The following is a 20528-nucleotide window of genomic DNA, read 5'->3' on the forward strand; positions in this document are numbered from 1 at the left end:
TTATCCACTGTGCCACCAGGGAAGTCCTTCTACTCTTTAAATGAATGAATGAATTTTATCATCGGATGTCATTCATTCAGTAAATTTTTGTTTTTGAGTGACCACGATGTTCCAGATACTATGCCAATTGTGGAATCTACGAAGAGGAGTTAAGTCATCTTTCGGCAATATAGGGTTTCAGGTGCTTAGAAGTGCTTCAAGACAGTGTTACAGGACAGAGTAGAAGACATTAGTTTAGTCTGGGGAAATCATTTCCCAAATGAGAAGATTGGGCCTCAGATAGCTTAAGTGACTCATGCAAAGTGACAGAGTAGTATCTGAGTGACCTGTATCACCAACTATTTATAGAGATGTTCCCTGTTCAGACCCACGTTGCTTCCAAAAAGAATGGGATCAACATACCAAAACTCGCTCTTCACATTTCTTAAAGACCTGAGACTATAATGATTTGGTGACAAGATTTATGTCTTAACCATTGGTGTATCTCCAATGTCTATATAGGGTTGGGCACAAATGGGCACTCAACAAAAGTTTAGTTTTCTTTTATCAGACGTCAAGAGGAAATAAACAGAGGAATACTGCTTTGAAGGTAGCTACCTAAATCAACACATGACAAAGTAGTTGACGATAAGACTTAGCTAAGATATTGGGAGGATCTGATGAAAATAAATGAATGAGATATAAAAAGGGACATTCTCCTTACACTGCCATCCTCATGTGTTCTGGCAAACACACCCTTCTGCTGAATTTTACACTATAATACGAGCTCAGTGAACGTGCAGTCATTTTAAGCGGCCAGGAGAGAAAGTGCTTTCTTTCACAGACTTATACTTTCTGTGGATAGAACAGCACTTTCAATTTTGGTAGGTTCCCACTTTCATCATCCCACAGGATTGTGAAACACATTCAACATTTCGTATTGGACTGAACATATTTTTGGCTCCAAAAGTATTCATTTTGGTTCAATTCATAGTTGCACGGAAAGGCATATGAACTTTATTTAACTTCCTTTAAAGAAGAAGGCCATGGATTACTTGGATGTTGATATATAGCCTAGTTTTGGAAAATGTAATTTATCGCTTATTGTGATTTTCAGTTTTTAAAGTCACTGTGTTCTCTCGATTTTGGAGAGGCATGAGCATGCGATAAACACCGACCTGAAATTTGATGATGTTCTCCTGAGAGCAATAAAGTACAATTTAAATATTAAAGTCATTAGCCCAAATTCTTTGAAAAGATAAAATAGACATAATACTAGGTTACTGGATTGGATTTTTAAAAATCTCCTAAAATAGTTGCAAGTTTTGAATGAAACCATAACTCCTTTTAAAAATACAAGCAAGGCATGACCAATTAATCATACATGTTTCTCTCTGGAATATTTTCAGACAAGTCACATTCTTAGGACATCAACTGAAGCTTTCATGGAATCTGTAAGTAGAATGTATACATAAAGTAAGACTTTGTAAAAACAATAGCTAAGCAAATGTGACCTTACTGCATTGTGGTAAAACTACAATTTTGTATTTATAGAGATCTTATTATAGTTTTTACCCTATTTATATAGTAGTGAAAATTATTTTATAAAACCGTACATATCCAGTTGAACCTGGGGAAGACTTTATGTTTTTATAATTTTACTAGATCTATCCAATAATTTATCCTTACATTTTGATTGTTTGTGTGTTTGTTTTTTTCCCCCAAGGAGCTGTCTGTATTTGTAAGGACAATCCAGCTGTTTTTGTTTGTTTCTTAGTTTGTTTTCTGGCCGTGCCCCACGGCTTGTGGGATCTTAGTTCCCCAACCAGGGATTGAACCCAGGCCCTCGGCAGAGAGAAAGAGGAGTCCTAATCACTGGACCGCCTGGGAATTCCCTGTATTTGCAAGAAAATCGATGACGAACCTGACCGATTTTGCAGAACTCCATCACCAATTGAGGCCACCCTTCCATTTCTCAAAAATAGCTCCTAATCATCAGGAAAATGTTTGGACCTGGTGAACAGTCCAAAGATTTAGTTTTAATCAGCACTAAATAATGGAGATGAGTGAGATAAGGAGTTACACTTCAATTAAGCAAAGCCCAGATAAAAATTCTCAGCTTCAGGCTGGCATAGCGTTCGGTGACAATGTGGCCATTATCTGGTCAATTTGATCAACACGGACAATGACAGGGGACATTCAGGTTCTAAACATGAAAGTCAGAAGGAACTCTGTGATTCTGCTTTGCACTTTCCATCACTTCTTGTCTCATTCTTTGTTGTGGTTTTCCTGCAGATAACGTATGTTTAACAGCAAACCTTAAATTACACACAGAACTGTGAAAGCCTACCGGAATGGCTTTGTGATTATGAAGAAAATTGGACAGAGAAACAGCAACAACAAAAAATGGCTGCTTGTCATCAAGTAGTAAAATGCATATTTCTCATGAGGAATCATTTGGGCTCAGTTCTGGTTGCCCAGGGCAGAAGCCCTGAGAGACACCCACCTTCCAATTTGGTAATTTTCTAGCCACAGAACTTGGTTTGTGTACATCTGCTTAGAGATGGATCAAAGGCCTCGTGGCAAAACTAATGAAACCATGTTGCTCTAAAACTAATCCCTTGCAAGCTAAATATACCTCTCTAAAGAAAATATACCTTTTCTAAAGAAATGGAAAAGATGTTTGCTGCTCAAATGCTTGATAGAAAAGAAATAAACATATCCATCTAAAAAATTAGGACTGAATAAAAAGTCTCAAAATCTTTAACCAGAAAGTTCAATTCCTATGCCTTAGGTGTAATTACAGGGTGATTTTAGGGCCTTGATTCACTGTTGAGCTCCAAACTACCCTAACAATAGTCCAATTTGATTTGGGGTTCCTAATCTCATCTTCTGAAATAAAAGAAACAACCCAATCAAAAAATGGGCAGATGATCTAAATAGACATTTCTCCAAAGAAGACATACAGATGGCCGAAAAGATGCTCAACATCATGAATTATGGGAGAAATACAAATCAAAACTACAATGAGGTATCAGCTCGCACTTGTCAGAATGGCCATCATCAAAAAGTCTACAAACAATAAATGCTGGAGAGGATGTGGAGAACAGGGAACCCTCCTACACTGTTGGTGGGAATGTAAATTGGTGCAGCCACTATGGTGAACGATATGGAGGTTCCTTAAAAAACTAAAAATAGAACTACCATATGATCCAGCATTCCCACTCCTGGGCATTTATCCAGAGAAAACCATGGTTTGAAAAGATACATGGACCCCCAATATTCATTGCAGCATTATTTACAACAGCCAAGACATGGAAGCAACCTAAATGTCCATCAATAGAGGAATGGATAAAGAAGATGTGGTACGTATATACAATGGAATACTATTCAGCCATAAAAATGAATGAAATAATGCTATTTGCAGCAACATGGATGGACCTAGAGATTACCATACTAAGTGAAGTAAGTCAGACAGAGAAAGACAAATATTATATGATATCACTCATATAGGGAATCTAATTTTTAAAAAATTATACAAATGAACTTATTTATAAAACAATCATGCAGATTTAGAAAACAAACTTATGGTTACCAAAGGGGAAATGTGGCAGGGAGGGATAAATTAGAAGCTTGGCGGTGCTTTGTGTCCACCTTGAGGGGTGGGATAGGGAGGGTGGGAGGGAGACGCAAGAGGAAGGAGATATGGGTATATATATATATATATATTCACTGTTATAAAGCAGAAACTAACACACCATTGTAAAGCAATTATACTCCAATAAAGATGTTAAAAAAAAAAATGTAAACATGCACACACAAAAATTAGGAGCTTGGGATTTACACACACACACTACTATATATAAAGTAGATAACCAACAAAGGCCTACTGTATAGCACAAGGAACTCTACTCAATACTCTGTAATAACCTATATGGGTAAACAATCTGAAAAAGAATAGATACAGGTATATGTATAATTGAATCACTTTGCTGTACACCTGAAACTAACACAACATTGTAAATCAACTATACTCCAATATAAAAAAAAGACCTGAGAGGGTTGGAAGAATATTTCCTAAAGACAGCTGCTCTCAATTGTGAAATCTTTGCGGGACCTTCTATCACACTGACAGAGATGACAGGACCTAGTATCTCAAGTTCACAAGATAATGGGAAATTAACTCACGGTCAAGACCTAGGGCCAGGGTTGCAAACTCAAATATCTACTGGGACCAGAAGCTCCTTTTTCGTAAAAGATGTCAAAATCTATATTTTTATAAGAAATCACCTGATATTAAACCTCTGATCCATTTTTTCTAAATTATGAAGATGTGGGAGCTGGATTTGGCCTGTGGTTGCTAGTTTGCTCATCATGGTCTGAGGTTTAGGTTTTTTAAAAAATATATCTGTTATATGCTCAGAAGGCAGAAGTATGGTAACAGTTAGAAACGTTATGTGCCAAGCATTCTGTAAGCACTGAAGTTATCTTAAATTCTTCTTATGCTAGCACTGACAGTTACCTGGTATCGTTTGCCCATTTTTACAAATGTGGACATTAAGTGACACAGAGGTGAAGATACTTGTCCAAGTTACATAGTTAATTACAAGTCTGTACTCTTAACCATACAATGGGTACAACATCGGACTTAGAATCCAAAGTTATGTTTAGTCTATATACAATGGAATATTACTCAGCCATTAAAAAGAATGAAATAATGCCATTTGCAGCAACACGGATGGACCTAGAGATTATCATACTAAGTGAAGTAAGTCAAAAGTAAGACAGACAAAAACAAATATCATATGATATTGCTTATATGGAGAATCTAAAAAAAAAGATGCAAATGAACTTATTTACAAAACAGAAATAGACTCATAGTCTTAGAGAATGAACTTATGGTTGCCAGGGGGAAGGGTGGGGGGAAGAGATAGATTGGTAGTTTGGGATTGACATGTACACACTGTTATATTTAAAATAGATAACCAACAAAGACCTACTGTATAGCACAGGGAACTCTGCTCAATACTCTGTATTAACCTAAATGGGAAAATAATTTGAAAAAGAATAGATACATGTATATGTACAACCGAATCATTTTGCTGTACACCTGAAACTAACACAACATTGTTAATCAAATATACTCTAATATAAAATAAAAATTAAAAAAAAAACACAGTGGTTAAGAATCCGCCTGCCAATGCAGGGCACACAGGTTCAATCCCTGGTCGGGGAAGATCCCACATGTCGTGGAGCAACTAAGCCCATGTGCCACAACTACTGAGCCTGAGCTCTAGAGCCCACAAGCCACAACTACTGAGCCCATGCACCACAACTACTGAAGCCCGTGCACCCTACAGCCCACGCACCGCAACTACCGAAGCCCGTGCGCTCTAGGGCCTGCATACCACAACTACTGAGCCCACGTGCTGCAGCTACTGAAGCCCGTACACCTAGAGCCCGTGCTCCACAACAAGAGAAGCCACCGCAATAAGAAGCCCGCACACTACAACGAAGAGTAGCCCCTGCTTGCTGCAAATAGAGAAAGCCCGCATGCAGCAACGAAGACCCAACACAGCCAAAAAAAAAAAATGTATTTCATAGCAAAAATTAATATAAAATAAAATAGGTCCCTTCAAGGGGGAAAATAGTTATATGTAGTCATACTTTTAAACTATCTTTTTTTATTCATCTTCCTTAGTAAATGTTGAAGACTAGTACCTTAAATAATAATAATAGTTGAATTAAGCTTATGTTTCCTTGATTCCAGAAGAGCACAGCAGTATGACTGGACTGAGGGCAGATACCATACTCGTAGATGGAAAAGATTTGGACTCCAATTCAACTCTGCTTTTTTCCTAGCTATGTGAGTTAGGCAAATCTTTTAACATTTCTTCACATTTCATTGCTTATTTTTCTGGCAAGTCAGTGAGGTAGGTTTTCTATCCCAATTTTGCAAGTGAGAAATTGAAACTCCACGTGACTAACAGGAGCGCCTGGTTACACGAGTCCTCAGGACACGGTGGCCACGACTTCTACACAACCTCAAGCAAATCACGTGCCTCTGAAAGCGCACGACCAGCCCCAGTTTACAAACCGGAAAAAGCAAACCCAGAGACGTGACGAGGACCGAAGAAAATGTACCCATGATAATTGCGTTACAGAGTCATTTGCAGATACGGTGGCTGTTTTTATTATCCTCATCATTACCCACTTATTATTTTTCTTCTTTTCTCACCTCTAAAGAAATGATAGCTTACAAAAGTAAGGTGGTTTGCTATGACTAAAACTTTCTTGACATCAAGCAAGTGTGCTCTCTGTTACATCACTCTGCCTCCTAGGCCAGTGGATCTATGTGACGAACAGCCACAACGGATGAGCCCAGCAGCAGACACAGACACACTGGAATCATGTAAAGACGATTCCTTGTATATTCCTCAGCATTCAGAACAGCCAAGTGTACCCGTGAAAGGTTGGCATCTGCATGTGAAAATCAACATATTCTCTCCGGGACCCACTGGATCCCTGCCCTCTTCCCCCAAATGGAGTTGCTGTCTTTTCCCCTTTGCATTTTGAGATTTAGCCTATTAGGAAACAGGTTTGAACTAGGATTTTTTTTAAGCTAGCTCAAATCGGGGTCATCACTATAAATTCCACAAGAGGCACTGAGAACTGAATAAAGAGAAGGGGCTTACTTCAAAGACCAGGGTCTCATTGGTGGGTCCCAGAGCGGACAGGCGTTCGGGGTGGTTGAAGGTGCGCTGGTACTCAAACACAGTCCCTGCGAAGGCGAACTCCCCTGGCCAGTCGATGCTCCAGCCCCCTGTGAGGTAATACCTGTGACTGAGGCTTCGGACGGCGAGGTAACTGGAGGATATCTGAAGCTCCTGGACCTCGATGCTGCGGGCGCCCGGTGGGATGGTGACAACCGGATAATATTCTAAGTGGAAAAGAACAGGATATTTCTGACATCCACATCGTGCATTGGAGATGGGCTCAGAGACAGGTAGTGGCCATTTTGACAGAGTGGGGTGTTTGATCATCAGCTGACATTCATTTCTACTCTTATGAAGTGAAAACACTCAGTTATTTCATTTTCCAAGTGGTAGGAACACCAGAGAGAGAAAATGGATGAACTTTTCCCAAGCACATGTGTGTGGACAGAAAACATTCTTCCCTTTTCCAGAACCACAAAGGCCATGCAACTCAAGAATGCTTTTTATTTTTAATCTACCTGGAAAAAACTTGGAGCCACCTATTCTCAACTGTGATGTGCAGAAGACAGGGCTCAAAGTTCAATTCTACTCAAGATAGTGAGAGAATTGCTTCGAATATTCATCTAACATTGTAAGTGTGGACCATCTAAGTTCCATAATACATTCTTTGTTTAACAAATGCACATGGGGCATATGGTGGCCTGGTCAGAATATTGAAATTGCTAAGCAGAAAGGCGTTTGTTGAACACCCCTCTGGGATGTATGTATTGATGAAACTACTCACGTGAAAAACCCATCAATTCTCCCTTGCTCTTGCGTAAGCACCAAAAGCCATCATCTACTGTGTGTCAGATGAGTTAGTAAAAGGCTCAAGCGTACTTAGCATGACTTAAGTTTGTTCAGCAGCAAAGGGTGTGTCCCACCAATGACAGCACTGAATTTGCCGCATCACTTACCGTTCGCTTTGTGCTGGTTGAGGTACAGGCCTTTATAAAACTTGCAAGTTGAATTGTCACCTTTGCAAACACCACAGGCATCTGAAACTGCTTTAGAGCCAAGTTCATGATCGCATCCCACTGGCTGTAACCAAAAAAAAAATAAAAAGGGAGAAAAATCAAAGATTAGAGAAGTCAGTAGCTTAGAATAACCAAGAGGTACATGGTTTTCCATATTTACTGAACATTAGGAAGGTAGGGCAGCTTTATGGTTAAAAGCAGAGTCTCAAGTTTGACTAGGCATTCAAATCCTTCCTCTGTCATTACTGGATGTAAGATTAGGTAAGTTACATAACTTACAGACATCTGTAAAACTGGAATGAAACGTCACAATTGCTACTAATGGAAGGGGAATTTATTCAGGCCAGCTCTACCAGTGAAACATAAAAATGCTGGGACACCACCCCCTTCCCCACCACGAACACACACACAACCCTTAAAAGATCACAGAGCTCACAATCAAATTAAGACAAAAGAGAAAGTGGATACCAGAAGAAAAAGAAAAACTAATCTGAAATAAACAGAAGTGCTATTTCCAAACACACTTATGAGGTTCTAATCACATAGTGAAAATACTTAGTGAACACGAAAGAAAAGTCTACTACTACTATGATTTACATTCTAATTGAATTTTTACAACTACTGTGTAAAGTAGGATATATCATCATCTCCATATGCGGAAAGAGTGAAAAGGAAATTCAAAACACTGGATGGGGGTCACGCAGAAACTAAGAGGGAATTTGGAGATAAAACTCACATCCAACTTGAAAATGTCACCCTCTTCCCCTACACCACCTGCTTTTATCCAGACACAAGAATCTCTTGGAACGCTTCTCACGCTATGCATTTGATAGGAGGCAACACAAGCATGACCATATACCCCAAAGCAGAAATGTTCTCTTACTTCACAAATCCCATCAATGCAAACATCATTTTTGTGCGGGGAGCAAGGAGTTCCGTCTTTCACCTTGCTGGACATGGCAAAAAAGAATTCAAAGTTCTCAGCCTTGCAGTACAGCTTACATCGATCTTCCTCTAGAAGCAAAGAGATCAAAAGAGGTCATGGTCAAGAGGAAATCATAGGAAAATGACACGAGTAGCAAAAAGATGAGTTAAATTTAATTAGAAAGCTATTATGATCAAGATGGAAAATGTTACACACAGTTTTCTGGGGGGCGGGGGGGGATGTGCACGGGCGTGCCCGAGGGCAGATGTGTGTGGCTTTTAAAAATATGAATTCCTTTTAGTAATCCACATAAAGTCTGCTTTAACATTGATACATGAGAATTTTATTTTTCTAATCCTGAGTAAGAGCCATAATACACGTGATTGGTGGGTTGTGTCACTACCCTCCTTGGATAGTAGATATTTAAGGCTTTATAGGCCCTGAGGTCAGCCATTAACAATATGTAAATGAAGGACTATTGCCGTGTCCCAATAAAACGTTATTTTTAAAAAACGGGCCAGATTTGGCCCACAAGTCATACTCTGCTGACTGTGATTTAGGACACAGATTATTTTACATATTTATTCAGTCTGTTAAGAGGGAAAATTCTAGGCACTTTGGAAAAAAGGCATAAGGTCAATAATGTTTAGAAAACATATAGAAAAGAATCATATCATGAAAAGGAGGAGGACGCAAACAAACTAAACATTAAGGCTAAAAAAATGTAATTTTTATTGATCATTAAGTCCCTGAGAAGTTTCTGGTATCACAGGCAAAAACAAAGAAGTATTATCTCTATAGAGCACTTGTTATCAGAAAGGAGTTATTGTGCCTATTTCTCCAATAGAAAGAGTTCTTTTTTGGCCAGGAATTCCAGATGACGTTTCTCCCATGAGACCTGATGTGCGACTGTGTGATATCCCTGATAACAGTTTTACAACAAACGTGTAAACAGTCTGCAAACGGTTGTGCTTCATAAAACCTCTCAATAAAAGACAAAGTCAAAAATATGAAGGCAGTGAAATTATTATGGTCCAAATATGCAGCCATGTGGATGGATTCTATTTTTTTTTCTCACCTAGGAATTCTTTCTAATAGAAGTTTTATCTCACGCCTCCTACCCCGTGCATATGAGATTAGGGAGCTGGAAGACATGTTACCCTCTTTTTTCTCCCTCATTCCCAGGAATTAACAAGTTCTAGAAAGTTCAGTTTTTCCAGTACAGGTTCCTGGGAAAGTTTAGGAACTAGTCTATTAGAAAGAAACACAGAAGCTGGGGCGGGGGATAAATTAGGAGTTTGGGATTAACAGATACACACTACTATATATAAACAGATAAATAGCAAGGTCCTACTCCATAGCACAGGGAAGTATACTCAATATCTTGTAATAACCTGTAATGGAAAAGAATCTGAAAAAGAATATATACATACATATATATATATATATATACACACACACACACACACACACACACACAACTGAATCACTCTCCTGTACACCTGAAACTAACACAACATTGTAAATCAACTATACTTCAATTAAAAAAAAGAAACAAGAAGAAGAAAACTCATCACTGGAAGACAAAGACTGTCTACGTTTATGAATAAATTCTTCCCCTGATTTTTCCCAAACTGCATGAATGGCACAGACCTTCAAATCATGGTCAGTCTTTTCCATTTTAAATAAGTATCAAAAGGAGAAGAGGGAAGGATGAGAAGGCCTTAACTTTTCTGTCTCCCACTCTAGGATGTGTGACCCTAAGGCTGGGGTGTCTGTTTTTTATTCTTTATTTTTATTTTTTTGGCCAAGCGGCATGTGGGATCTTAGTTCCCTGACCAGGGATAGAACCCATGCCCCCTGCAGTGGAAGCGCGGAGTCTTAACCACTGGACCGCCAGGGAAGTCCCTGGGGTCTCTGTTTTATTCAATGTACTCGCCTCTGTATCTAGCAGAGTGTCTCCCAGGCAGTAAGTACTCAGTCAACATCTGTTGAGTGAATGAATGAAATGCCAGGCTCCCTACCTGGTAAAAACTGCAATAATATTAGTGAAAGAAATTTGAAATCAAAAACCATTTTATAAGTCACAAAGTTTATCTGCTTCACTTTCTCTTTATGTATTCAACCCACAACTTATCTAAAGAATGATAACAACAGATTCTGTGCACACTATATTTAAAGGAAGATGTGGGAAAGACCACGGATTATCCAAGAAGACAAAGCAAAGGAAGGACAAGAGAGTCTTGGGGAAAGAACCATAGATGAGAAACATGGAATTAGGGGCGAATACAGCCAAGAGAAAATAAGTCTTCAAGTGTCAGAACTGAGAGCAACTGTGGCTATTTGGCTATTAAATGTCCATGGGAACCTGCTGCATGGTACCCTTCCTACATAATTTCTTAGTTCCTGATAGAATGTCTCTAGTGATAGAGCACTCACTGCTCAGGATGGGACACGCTTCCATTAAGGACAGTTGATATTTATGTATTCATTTGTTCCAAAAGTTATAAGTATGTTCCAAGTGCTGGTCTTAGATGAGGAAGATACAAGCATACTCAAAACGGACAAAGGCTTCAACCCTGGGGAACCTAATAATTCTTGTGGGGAGAAAGATAATGAATAAATGCCAATACAATATCAGTTCTCGCACCAAGAGCAATGAAGAATAAAGCAGGGCACACGATTCAGAAAATGACAGGAAGGAAGGTCTCTCTGAGGACACGGCCATAGGAATCATAGGAATTTCTGTGCACGTGAATTAATTCTGTTTTCAGAAGCAATTTCCAATAAATTGAAATCTCCCTCTGTTCAATCTCTCTTTGAATTTTTGAAGGTAACTAGTTTCTCTCCTACAGTCAACATCTGTCAGTCCCTCACTGCTTTCTCCTAAGACACAGATTTCAGAATTTTCATGTCGGTCCCAATTTGTGCTTTTAGACAAGCAGCTTTTGGACCCAGAACTAGATTCACGCACCTGCAACGGCTGGGCTGGTGTTGAGCAAAGCTGTAGTACCATCCCCTTTGACTTGGAGATGTTACTTGTTATAACGATGTCTCTGATTATATTAGCTTCTTTTTAGTCACTGATTATATAGGTTCATTCTGAGCTTTCGCACAGAAGCAGCCCTCCATCTTATTTCCCATGAATTATCGTTAAATTTGGTCTCTTCCCATTCTACATATGTACAATTGGGATTCACGTTTATCCCTTTTCCAAAGGAAGAGTGGATGAGTTTTGATAAAGCAAGTGAATGGAAAAAATGGAAAGGAAACAACCAGAATGGTGACAGCTTATTCTGCACAGGTAACACAAAGTACATTAAATTTGGTACTTGTACTTTGTACATAGGGTAACTAAAATAAATTGTGATACTGAACCAAAATCAAATCAAATCAACAGAAAAGGTCAAATACAAGCCATTACTTTAAGGTATAATAAGTACCAAGAACTTAATACAGAGACATTTTTTATTCATGATGTGTGTGTGTGTGTGTGTGTGTGTGTGTGTGTGTGTGTGTGTGTGTGTACACTCTGCAAATAGGCCTTTCCATGCCTGTAATCATCTACCACCTCAGTTACCAAGTATGGTGTCTCTATGGGGCATATATGGTTTCATGAGTTTTTCGTCTGGACAATTCATACCAATTTCAATTAACATCCCTGGGAGACTTAATTGCTGAAATGTCAAAGGTAAGTTTAGAAACATAAGTACATTCCAAACACATGAACTCTTCGACTTATACATGTGGGAGGAAAGGGGTGTCTTGTGAAAAAAAAAAAGTGTGGAAAAATAAACAAAACCTAAAGAAGTGAATGAAAAACTGGGCCAGGACGGGTCTGGGGAATGAAAGGTAAACATGGAAACTTTTTTACACAGGCAGCAATTTCTTCTGTGTCGTTCATTCACGTGACTGTTCACATAGAGACATATTTGTTTGAGGTTCGTAGAGACCAAATTACCTGCCACTTTCGTATAGGGTTTCCACTGGTAGAACCATCCACGGAAAGGTTTGCTGTTATATTCTGCACACTGCTGGGCTCGAAAATCCAAGCTATTTTCATTACAAGGGTTAATATTGCACAGCTGATATACACGGCTGGGGCCGTGACAGAACTTGCCACCATACTGAGGCCTAAAAAGAAAATTAGAGATCTTCAATACTAGCAATGAAAAGGCTATTAGTCACAGGCAGTAATATAAGGAGGGACAATGAAGATGATCGTGGTCACAGTGTATGCAGTGTATACCATTACAAAAATGCAAACATGTAGCTTACTACCCTTATGTCCCAACCCTTCTTATACCCATGGCAGACATAACTAATCAATCAAGGATTTTTCTTTCTCTTTGCTTTCTTTACTCGACATAGCCCTTGGGTAGCCACTACCACTGCTCATCAATTGCCATGTTAGACCAAACTTACTTGCCACCTCTGAGCCAAGTTTTACATTCTGGCGATTTCCATAAAGACTGATGAAGGCATATTCTTGACACTCATCCTATCACCTCATGTGTTAGGGCAATCTGTAAACACACCTAAATGTTCCTGTGAATGTAGATGTGTGCTTGTGTGCTACACATGCAAACACACACGCCCCCTTTGTTGGCATCAAAGCTCTTCCAACGCAGACCCAACTCCTCCCCAGCTTGTCTCCCATCTCTGACCACTCCCATAATCTTCCTACAACTTGCCATGCACCTGCTGTGATGTAGGACAGCGGTCCCCAACCTTTTTGGCACCAGGCGCCAGTTTCGTGGAAGACAATTTTTCCAGGAACCGGGGTGGGGGGTGGACGGCAGGGGATGGTTCAGGAGGCAATGCAAGCCATGGGGAGAGGCAGATGAAGCTTCGCGCCCTCACCCGCCACTCACCTCTTGCTGTGCGGCCCGATTCCTAACAGGCCGTGGACCGGTACCAGTCCGCAGCCCGGGGGCTGGGGACCCCTGATATAGAAGGTCAGTCAGGACACTGAGGATATTACATGCCATATTTTCCAATCCAGCTTTGTCAGTCACTGAGCTGATAGTTTGATGACTGTCAGACTCATGTGTGCTTTATTCTAACTGATTCTAAACTCTGGGGGAAAAACATGTCCTTGTTTTCATCTGCATAATCACTTTTTAACGTTGCAGGTGGCCTGCTCCTTTCCTGCCAAGCACAATGGCAAATGGATTTCCAGAGTGGGGAATCCCATTAGAACATAAATAATTATGACCTAATGGCAAGCTCTTTAAGATCTTGCTAGGAAGACTGCAAAAACCAGAAAGCAAAATAAAAAGGAGCGTCACCACACTGAAAGTTACCAGTGACATCTTACCCAGCTTACTCCTGGCACAAAGCAATTGCTTCTTTTCACTCCCACTTTTTTTGTAGTTCTCTCCTAAGGCTAAAACCCAACTACGGATCACCTCGTACAAAAGCTCAAGGCAAACATGTAACATGAAAGAAGGCTCCAAGTTAATAAATTTCTGTGATTAAAATTCCTTGTCTCTTTAGGAAGCACAAGAATGCTATAAAACACCCCTGGATTTGCTTCAGCATATTTTATCAAATTCTCCTATGCTAAAATGGATTCAACAGAAACGGGAAGTGTCACACCGCCAGAATGAGATTTTTAAGCTATTTCAAAACATTCTGGAACAACTACTAAAACACTCAGCAGTCACTGTGCTAGATTAAATCCCTGAAGACTTCTTAAATCATTATCCGAAAAGCATTTAGAAAAACCTTAAAGTGCCTTATGAGAGCCTTACTCTATTCCTGGTCATCTCTATAAGTCATAATTAAAATTTTCTCAGTGTAAGCCTTTCTGGTCGGAGATTTTACAAATAAGCTTCATTTAGACTACTCAAATTCAATAAAGTGAAAGAGGACCACGTGTGACTTCTTCAACTCAGGAACTGTAACATGGGAAAGACCTCAAAACTCATATAGCCATCCCCTCATTTTATAGATGAAGTGAAAAACGGCAAATAGAGCTTCCAAAATGTGCTCAGTGAAGGTCACATGTCTAGAAAGAGACAGAACAGAGCTCAACCTCATACCTTTGGGCTCTCTTGGATGCTGGTCCTGCTCTGCCACGCATGCATTTAACTGAGTTAGGCTAGAGGGGTGGGGCATGAGAAGACCAAGAGGGAGACAGTGACGTCCAGTGGTTAGGGAGCTGGCCTTGGACACTGAAGCAGACCTGAACTGAAACAGTCTCTGCTCTTTCCCAGCTTAACTTTAGGCAATTTTAGTTAACCACCTAATCTGTAAAATGAGGACAGCTGTGACGATTACCTGAGATAATGTTGGTAAAGAATTTAGGGCAGAGTCTACAGCCTAGCTAGCACAAATAAATTGTAACTATTTTAAAGTGCTTTCTTCTTTTAATGACTGGCAAGAATTTGGACTTTGCCATCAAATCCTCAATTACAGATACATTTTTTTCTGCAGCTTTGAACATGAGTATTAGGATAAATTAACAGAAAATTCTACCACGATGTCCCTTGGTACAATGAGTTCGTTATCATTAAAAAAAAAAAAAAAAAAAAAAAAAAAAACAGAAAACAAATATCTAGGCACCTGATTTTTTCTTTGTATTAAGCTACTATAAAGTATACCCATATTTGCTTCTGCATAATTTACCAAGTCCTGACTACAAATGGTTATTGTTGGCTGACTGGCTGATCATTAATATCAGTTGGGAAGCTCTATTAAAAAAAAAAAAAAAAATATATATATATATATATATATATAACACATACATATACACATATACACACATATATATTTATACATATGTATATTTACATATATATGATTTACATACACACACGGACACATATACATAAATAATATTCCTGGGCCCTCTGCAGGCTTTCTCAATAAAAATACATGATGAGGAATATCAAGAAATCAGTGTTTTTTAAAGCACACTTGGTGATTCTGATAATCAGCTGAGCCCGGAATTTACTGGTTGAAAAATGGGCCAGAGATACGATTCAATGATTATCCTGGCACTGTGACTCTAGTGGTATGATATTCTTTCTCAAATTGACTCATGTCTTAGGAGAGTTCTAGAATGCCTTAGCAAGTTTACTTATCACTATTTCAATTTTACTATTTGAATTTTCACTATTAATTTTCTTGAACAGAGTGTATAGGCATTTCACGAGGCTCTCTTCCAGGGACCCAGAAAAAATGTTCGCTATAAGGATTAAGACAGTGGGATCTTGGTCTGACTCTCCCATGTCCAGCTTGGTGACCCAAGCAAGAGCTGCTCCTCTGAATGGGACCGTCTGTCTCCCCTGGCTACCCATTTGCAAAAGAACTAGATGAAACAACAGGTTTCAGCTCATGTATCTGTTCTAACCTGATTGGGAGCAAATGCCTGGACAAGTCTTTTGAGAAGGCTCCTGAGGCATAGTGGGGACCAGCGGAAAATAGGGGCCTTTGATCAATTAAAAAGGTCTGTCACAGACATGGGACGAGGAAGAAGGGCCATATGTGCCAGGTACTGGCCATTCCAGAACCAGATAACCTTTCAATTCTTTTCAAGCTGAGAAGTTGGATAAATCCATGACCCAACCAGAAATAATTCATTTTTTATGAAACAAACTATGTTCTGAGAAAACCATCATTACTGTGCAATGAAAAGCTCACATTGTTTTTCATGTGAAAAAATGAAATGGTTAGGCTGACCTGAACAGACCAAATGTTTAAACTGAAGCAAGCGAGAAATAAGTAACTTGAAAGAGGGAGAAAAAAACAGCTTTACGATAACAATGTGAAATAATGGAGAACTGATTCAATTGTCTTGAAGCAGCCGATCATTGACTTGTTTTATTTGTGACTTCGTGCATAATTAAACAGAATTCTGATGAGCCTTAATCTTGTTTAAAATGATAAAACTGCACCAAGTGGAACTACTCGAGTGATTAATTCTTTCATAGGCATCTCTAAAGTTACAGTATGCTATTTCCATGAACAATGCCCTATTATAATGAGTGTTCTCAATCCCACAGATATGAGAGAGGTTTTAATTTAAATCTCAGGGGCGTCATTCATGCACTTCACCAGCAGAGTTATTAAATTAGGTAATCTCTTTCTTTCTTGGGAAAGTAGCGAGATTGTAAAAATGCTGCGATGTATGAAAACCAGATCCATGAAATATGCTGCAAAAATGAAAAGTAATACAATGATTTTAACAATTCTAACCAAGACACGGGCTACATTCAAAGTATGAGGAGGGTGTTTTTAATAATCTGGTATAAACTGCAAATGTATCACAAGCCTCCCTACCATTAGACCTAGCTCTTGGGTCTGATTAGAGCAGAGCATCTCAGCTGGGAATGACTTTGCCCCCTACAGGATGCCTGGCCAAGTCTGGAGATATTTTCATTGCCATAACTTGGAGGCTGGGGGGAGGGGAAGTCATCCTACTGGCATCGAGTGGGTAGAGGTCAGGATTGCTACTCAACACCCTGCCACATACAGGACAAACCCCCAAAACAAAAAATGTTCAGCCTAAAATGTTAAGAGTGCCAAAGCTGAGCGATCCTAGATCAGCCTGAGATATTGCAAGCACCTAACAAACCATGGTCAAAGCATCTCCAAACCTTCCCTTACATTTTGGGACAAACTGGCCTCTTGATCCAGCTCAGATGAAGTACTATTTGTCTTTTCAAAAATTTCCTTTTGCTCTCGTTTCATTATTTATTTAAATTTGCAATCCACCAAACATGTATGCAATGCTTGCCATGTGCCAGGCAATTCTGAAAAGCCCTTTACAGGTACCAGCTCAGTTGAGGTAGGTCCCATCATTATCTCCTTTTTTATAAATGAGGGACCCAGAGCAGGGAGGGTTAGCCGTCCGAGGCCGCCTAGCAAGGAAGGGGTGGACCAGGAGGCCCACTTGGGTTCCTGGGCTTGAGAGTCTCTGTTCTCAACCTCCATGCTATGCCACCAACCGAATCGTGTGGTAAAATTAAATCCACTCGTTTTTCAGGGTCCCATCAGTTCCTTCTCACCCCCATAGCCTTCTCCGAAGTCCAATTTCATCAGGAAGGCCTCTGCCCGCTGCCTCTGAGGACTGAGCCTCTGGTACCCGTGTTCCTGGCAAGCTTAGGATGAGGATGAAGAAAACCACATGGACCCCAGAACCTTTTGCCGAATGCCCACGTGATGCTCCCCAGTGTGCCGGGAATTCTACAGACACGATCTCTAATCCCCCCAAACCATGTGAGGTGGGCGCTGTCATCTCCATTTTATACATAAACCCAACCTCCAAGTTCAAGCCATCTTCCCAAAGCCACACAATTAATAAGTGACAGATCCACTTATGTGGAGTCATATCTTTCCATCTCCAAGTTCTGAGCTCTTTCGACATCACCACTCCAGTCAGGAAATGTACATCTCACACTTGTTTCACATGCGAATTAGAGCAGATAAAAGCAACCTAAAACCACCTTCATTTCACAGAGCACAGAGGGCAGCTCAGAATCCCAGGACCACCAGATCAGATGGTGCCCACAAGCCAATCTCAACCCAGGGATGTTTTGATTAGCCCTCCCAGCATTTTATTTTTCTAAAGAAAATTGAATTTGTTGTCAATATTTTAAAAATTGGGAAATTTCACACAACACTTTTTCGGATTTCTGGTTTCTCTCGAAAAGTCAGGCTGATCTGTCAACACATGTTGATGTACATCCCTGTAAGGCAAAAATCAGCATACTTTCTCCAGTTCATCAGTTTGCAAAACACACACACACACACACACACACACACACACACACACACACATACATACACACACACACAGTCTACCAGCCAAGCTTCTCTGTTCTACAACATCCCAGGCATGCAGCTCTAATTTAGATGCAGAAAGTAATTCACACCATTACTGGAGTCCGTGATAACAGAGTCACACAGAGAATAACTCCTTTGCTGTTTTGAGGTTTCTGCCCATCATACCTCCCCCAGTGCATACAGCCTTTATATACAAGCAGTAAAACCCTCATTCGTTGATTGCTATTAAGCAGATGGAAGAAAACTACACTTAAAAACAGGTATAAACAAGACAGACAAATATGCAATAGGTAACAGGCTGAAGGTTCATGCCTTAGAAATACTGACTTTGCGTCGGAGCCTTACTTGGGGTTATTGCAGTGTCTCTCCTGATACTTCACGCCTCCACCACACGTTCGGGAACACTCTGACCACTTCGACCAGGCGGACCACTGGCCGTGGATGGGCCGAGGCCCGTGCTCCCCAAACTTGACACACTGGCCTTGCCGACACCACTGTGAAAAGAACGTGTGACTTTCAGAGACCACCTGGGAAAGCACGTGCAGATGCCTCGATAGTATCCCTTTCGCTGGCTGTGCTTACACACCGGTACCCTGCCTTCGCCACGTTCATTTTGAAAGGCTGACATCTAGAGAGAAGGGGCATTTGTCACCAAAAGGCTGAGTATGACAGGCTTTGTGAGCTGTCCAGGTGACATGTTCAGATAAGGATCCACCCTACCGCCTACGGAGGCAGCGCAGACACGAAGGCGAGCCTCCCTCGACATTTAGAAACAATGGGGCTCAGAGAACCCTTGGGCTCATTTTTCTTCCAGGAGAATCAGGTTTTCAGATATGAACACAGAATTTATCACGATTATCACATCCGAAAGACAGATATAAGTATGCATATGTTTTCGTTTCAAATCATCCCTATAGAGCATTTCTGTTGAAACCGAGTAGCTTTCAGGCTACACAGATTGTGTTTTTAGGTAACACCTTTGCCCTTCTGTGTGAAAGGTCCCTGTGTCAGACCCTCTGATGACTTTGAGCTGAGTGTCTTTTCTGAATCAGCTCTGGGTCTCTCATGTGCTGGTGATCTGCTCAGTCCGAGAACTGTTTTCTGTGCTGACCTTTCCATTTGAGTTCTCCTTTGCCATCCGGTCCAGTTCTGCGGGTCACCTCTGTCCTCTGGGCTTGCACTCACCGCTGGGAGGGCTTTCTTTTTTCCCCCTGCGGCGCTTTTATTACGAGCAAGTTCTGCATGACTTAGAGCATAATTGCATACTTGCCTAAAAGCCTCTGCAATTAGATCCAAAGGGTTGGGGTTTGGATCGTGCCAGGTTCTGCCAAGGAGTGGGGATCGGTTACAGAATTACGGGGAGTTGGTTTTGCGTTCAAATCTCCACTTTTCCCCCGTGATACACTTGGCTTCGTGGCGGTTTGTTGTGAGGCTTGGTTGCTAGTGCGCTTTGACTAGGTCAAGAGACAGCTTCCTTCCTTCAGTTTCTTGCCATGTGCTGATGAATTCTTCTGTTTTCCATTTTTCTTTTCCCTGGATTAATTGCTACTTCAGAGTTTGCATTAAATCATATAACGTTGTTGAGAACTTTGACGGGGGAAGCAATGGGTCATTTGAGGATTTTGTCAACCCTAAGCATGAACCTGAATCTTCCCCACCAAGAATGGCTGCGTCTCTCAGGCACTGAGCTCAGTGGCTGGGACAAAATAACAACAAGAGCCAATAATAACAACAGCAGCTACAGTTTATTAAGTTGCTTCTCTGTGTGCACACAATGGTGCTGGGGGGAAGATGGGGGAAAACTTCATATGCAGTATCTAACATAACCTTCACAAAGCACGTCGCAGTTAATAACTATTTTCTGAGTGAGAGAAATATAGCAAAGAAATACTAACTTGCTCAGAGTCAAACTACCCAACTAGCTACACAACCAGCTGAGACCAGGTTTAAACTCAGTAGCCTAAGGACGTATTTACTACTCACCTCGGAGGCAAATGACTGACCAATGCATCTTAACTCGAATTTTTTTTATTTTTTAAAAATATGGTTTTGAGATCTGTTCCAATCCTTCAATTAATTTGCCTTTCTTTTATTTCA

The 20528-nt window shown here is 40.4% G+C and overlaps 1 protein-coding gene across 1 annotated transcript in view; it reads right to left on the bottom strand.

Moving 5' to 3' along the window:
- Window positions 1-20528, bottom strand: part of ADAMTS18 (ADAM metallopeptidase with thrombospondin type 1 motif 18) — a 153091-nt gene that overhangs the window by 39269 nt on the left and 93294 nt on the right. The window contains exons 11-15 of the mRNA XM_059903515.1: window positions 18777-18925; window positions 12598-12770; window positions 8595-8725; window positions 7652-7775; window positions 6675-6919 (exon numbers count right to left, since the gene is read on the bottom strand). Of these exons, the coding sequence (XP_059759498.1) occupies window positions 6675-6919; window positions 7652-7775; window positions 8595-8725; window positions 12598-12770; window positions 18777-18925 (822 nt within the window). The remainder of the gene's footprint in view (window positions 1-6674; window positions 6920-7651; window positions 7776-8594; window positions 8726-12597; window positions 12771-18776; window positions 18926-20528) is intronic.

The sequence above is a fragment of the Balaenoptera ricei genome, chromosome 19 (genome assembly GCF_028023285.1).
Source record: "Balaenoptera ricei isolate mBalRic1 chromosome 19, mBalRic1.hap2, whole genome shotgun sequence".
Lineage (NCBI taxonomy): Eukaryota > Metazoa > Chordata > Mammalia > Artiodactyla > Balaenopteridae > Balaenoptera > Balaenoptera ricei.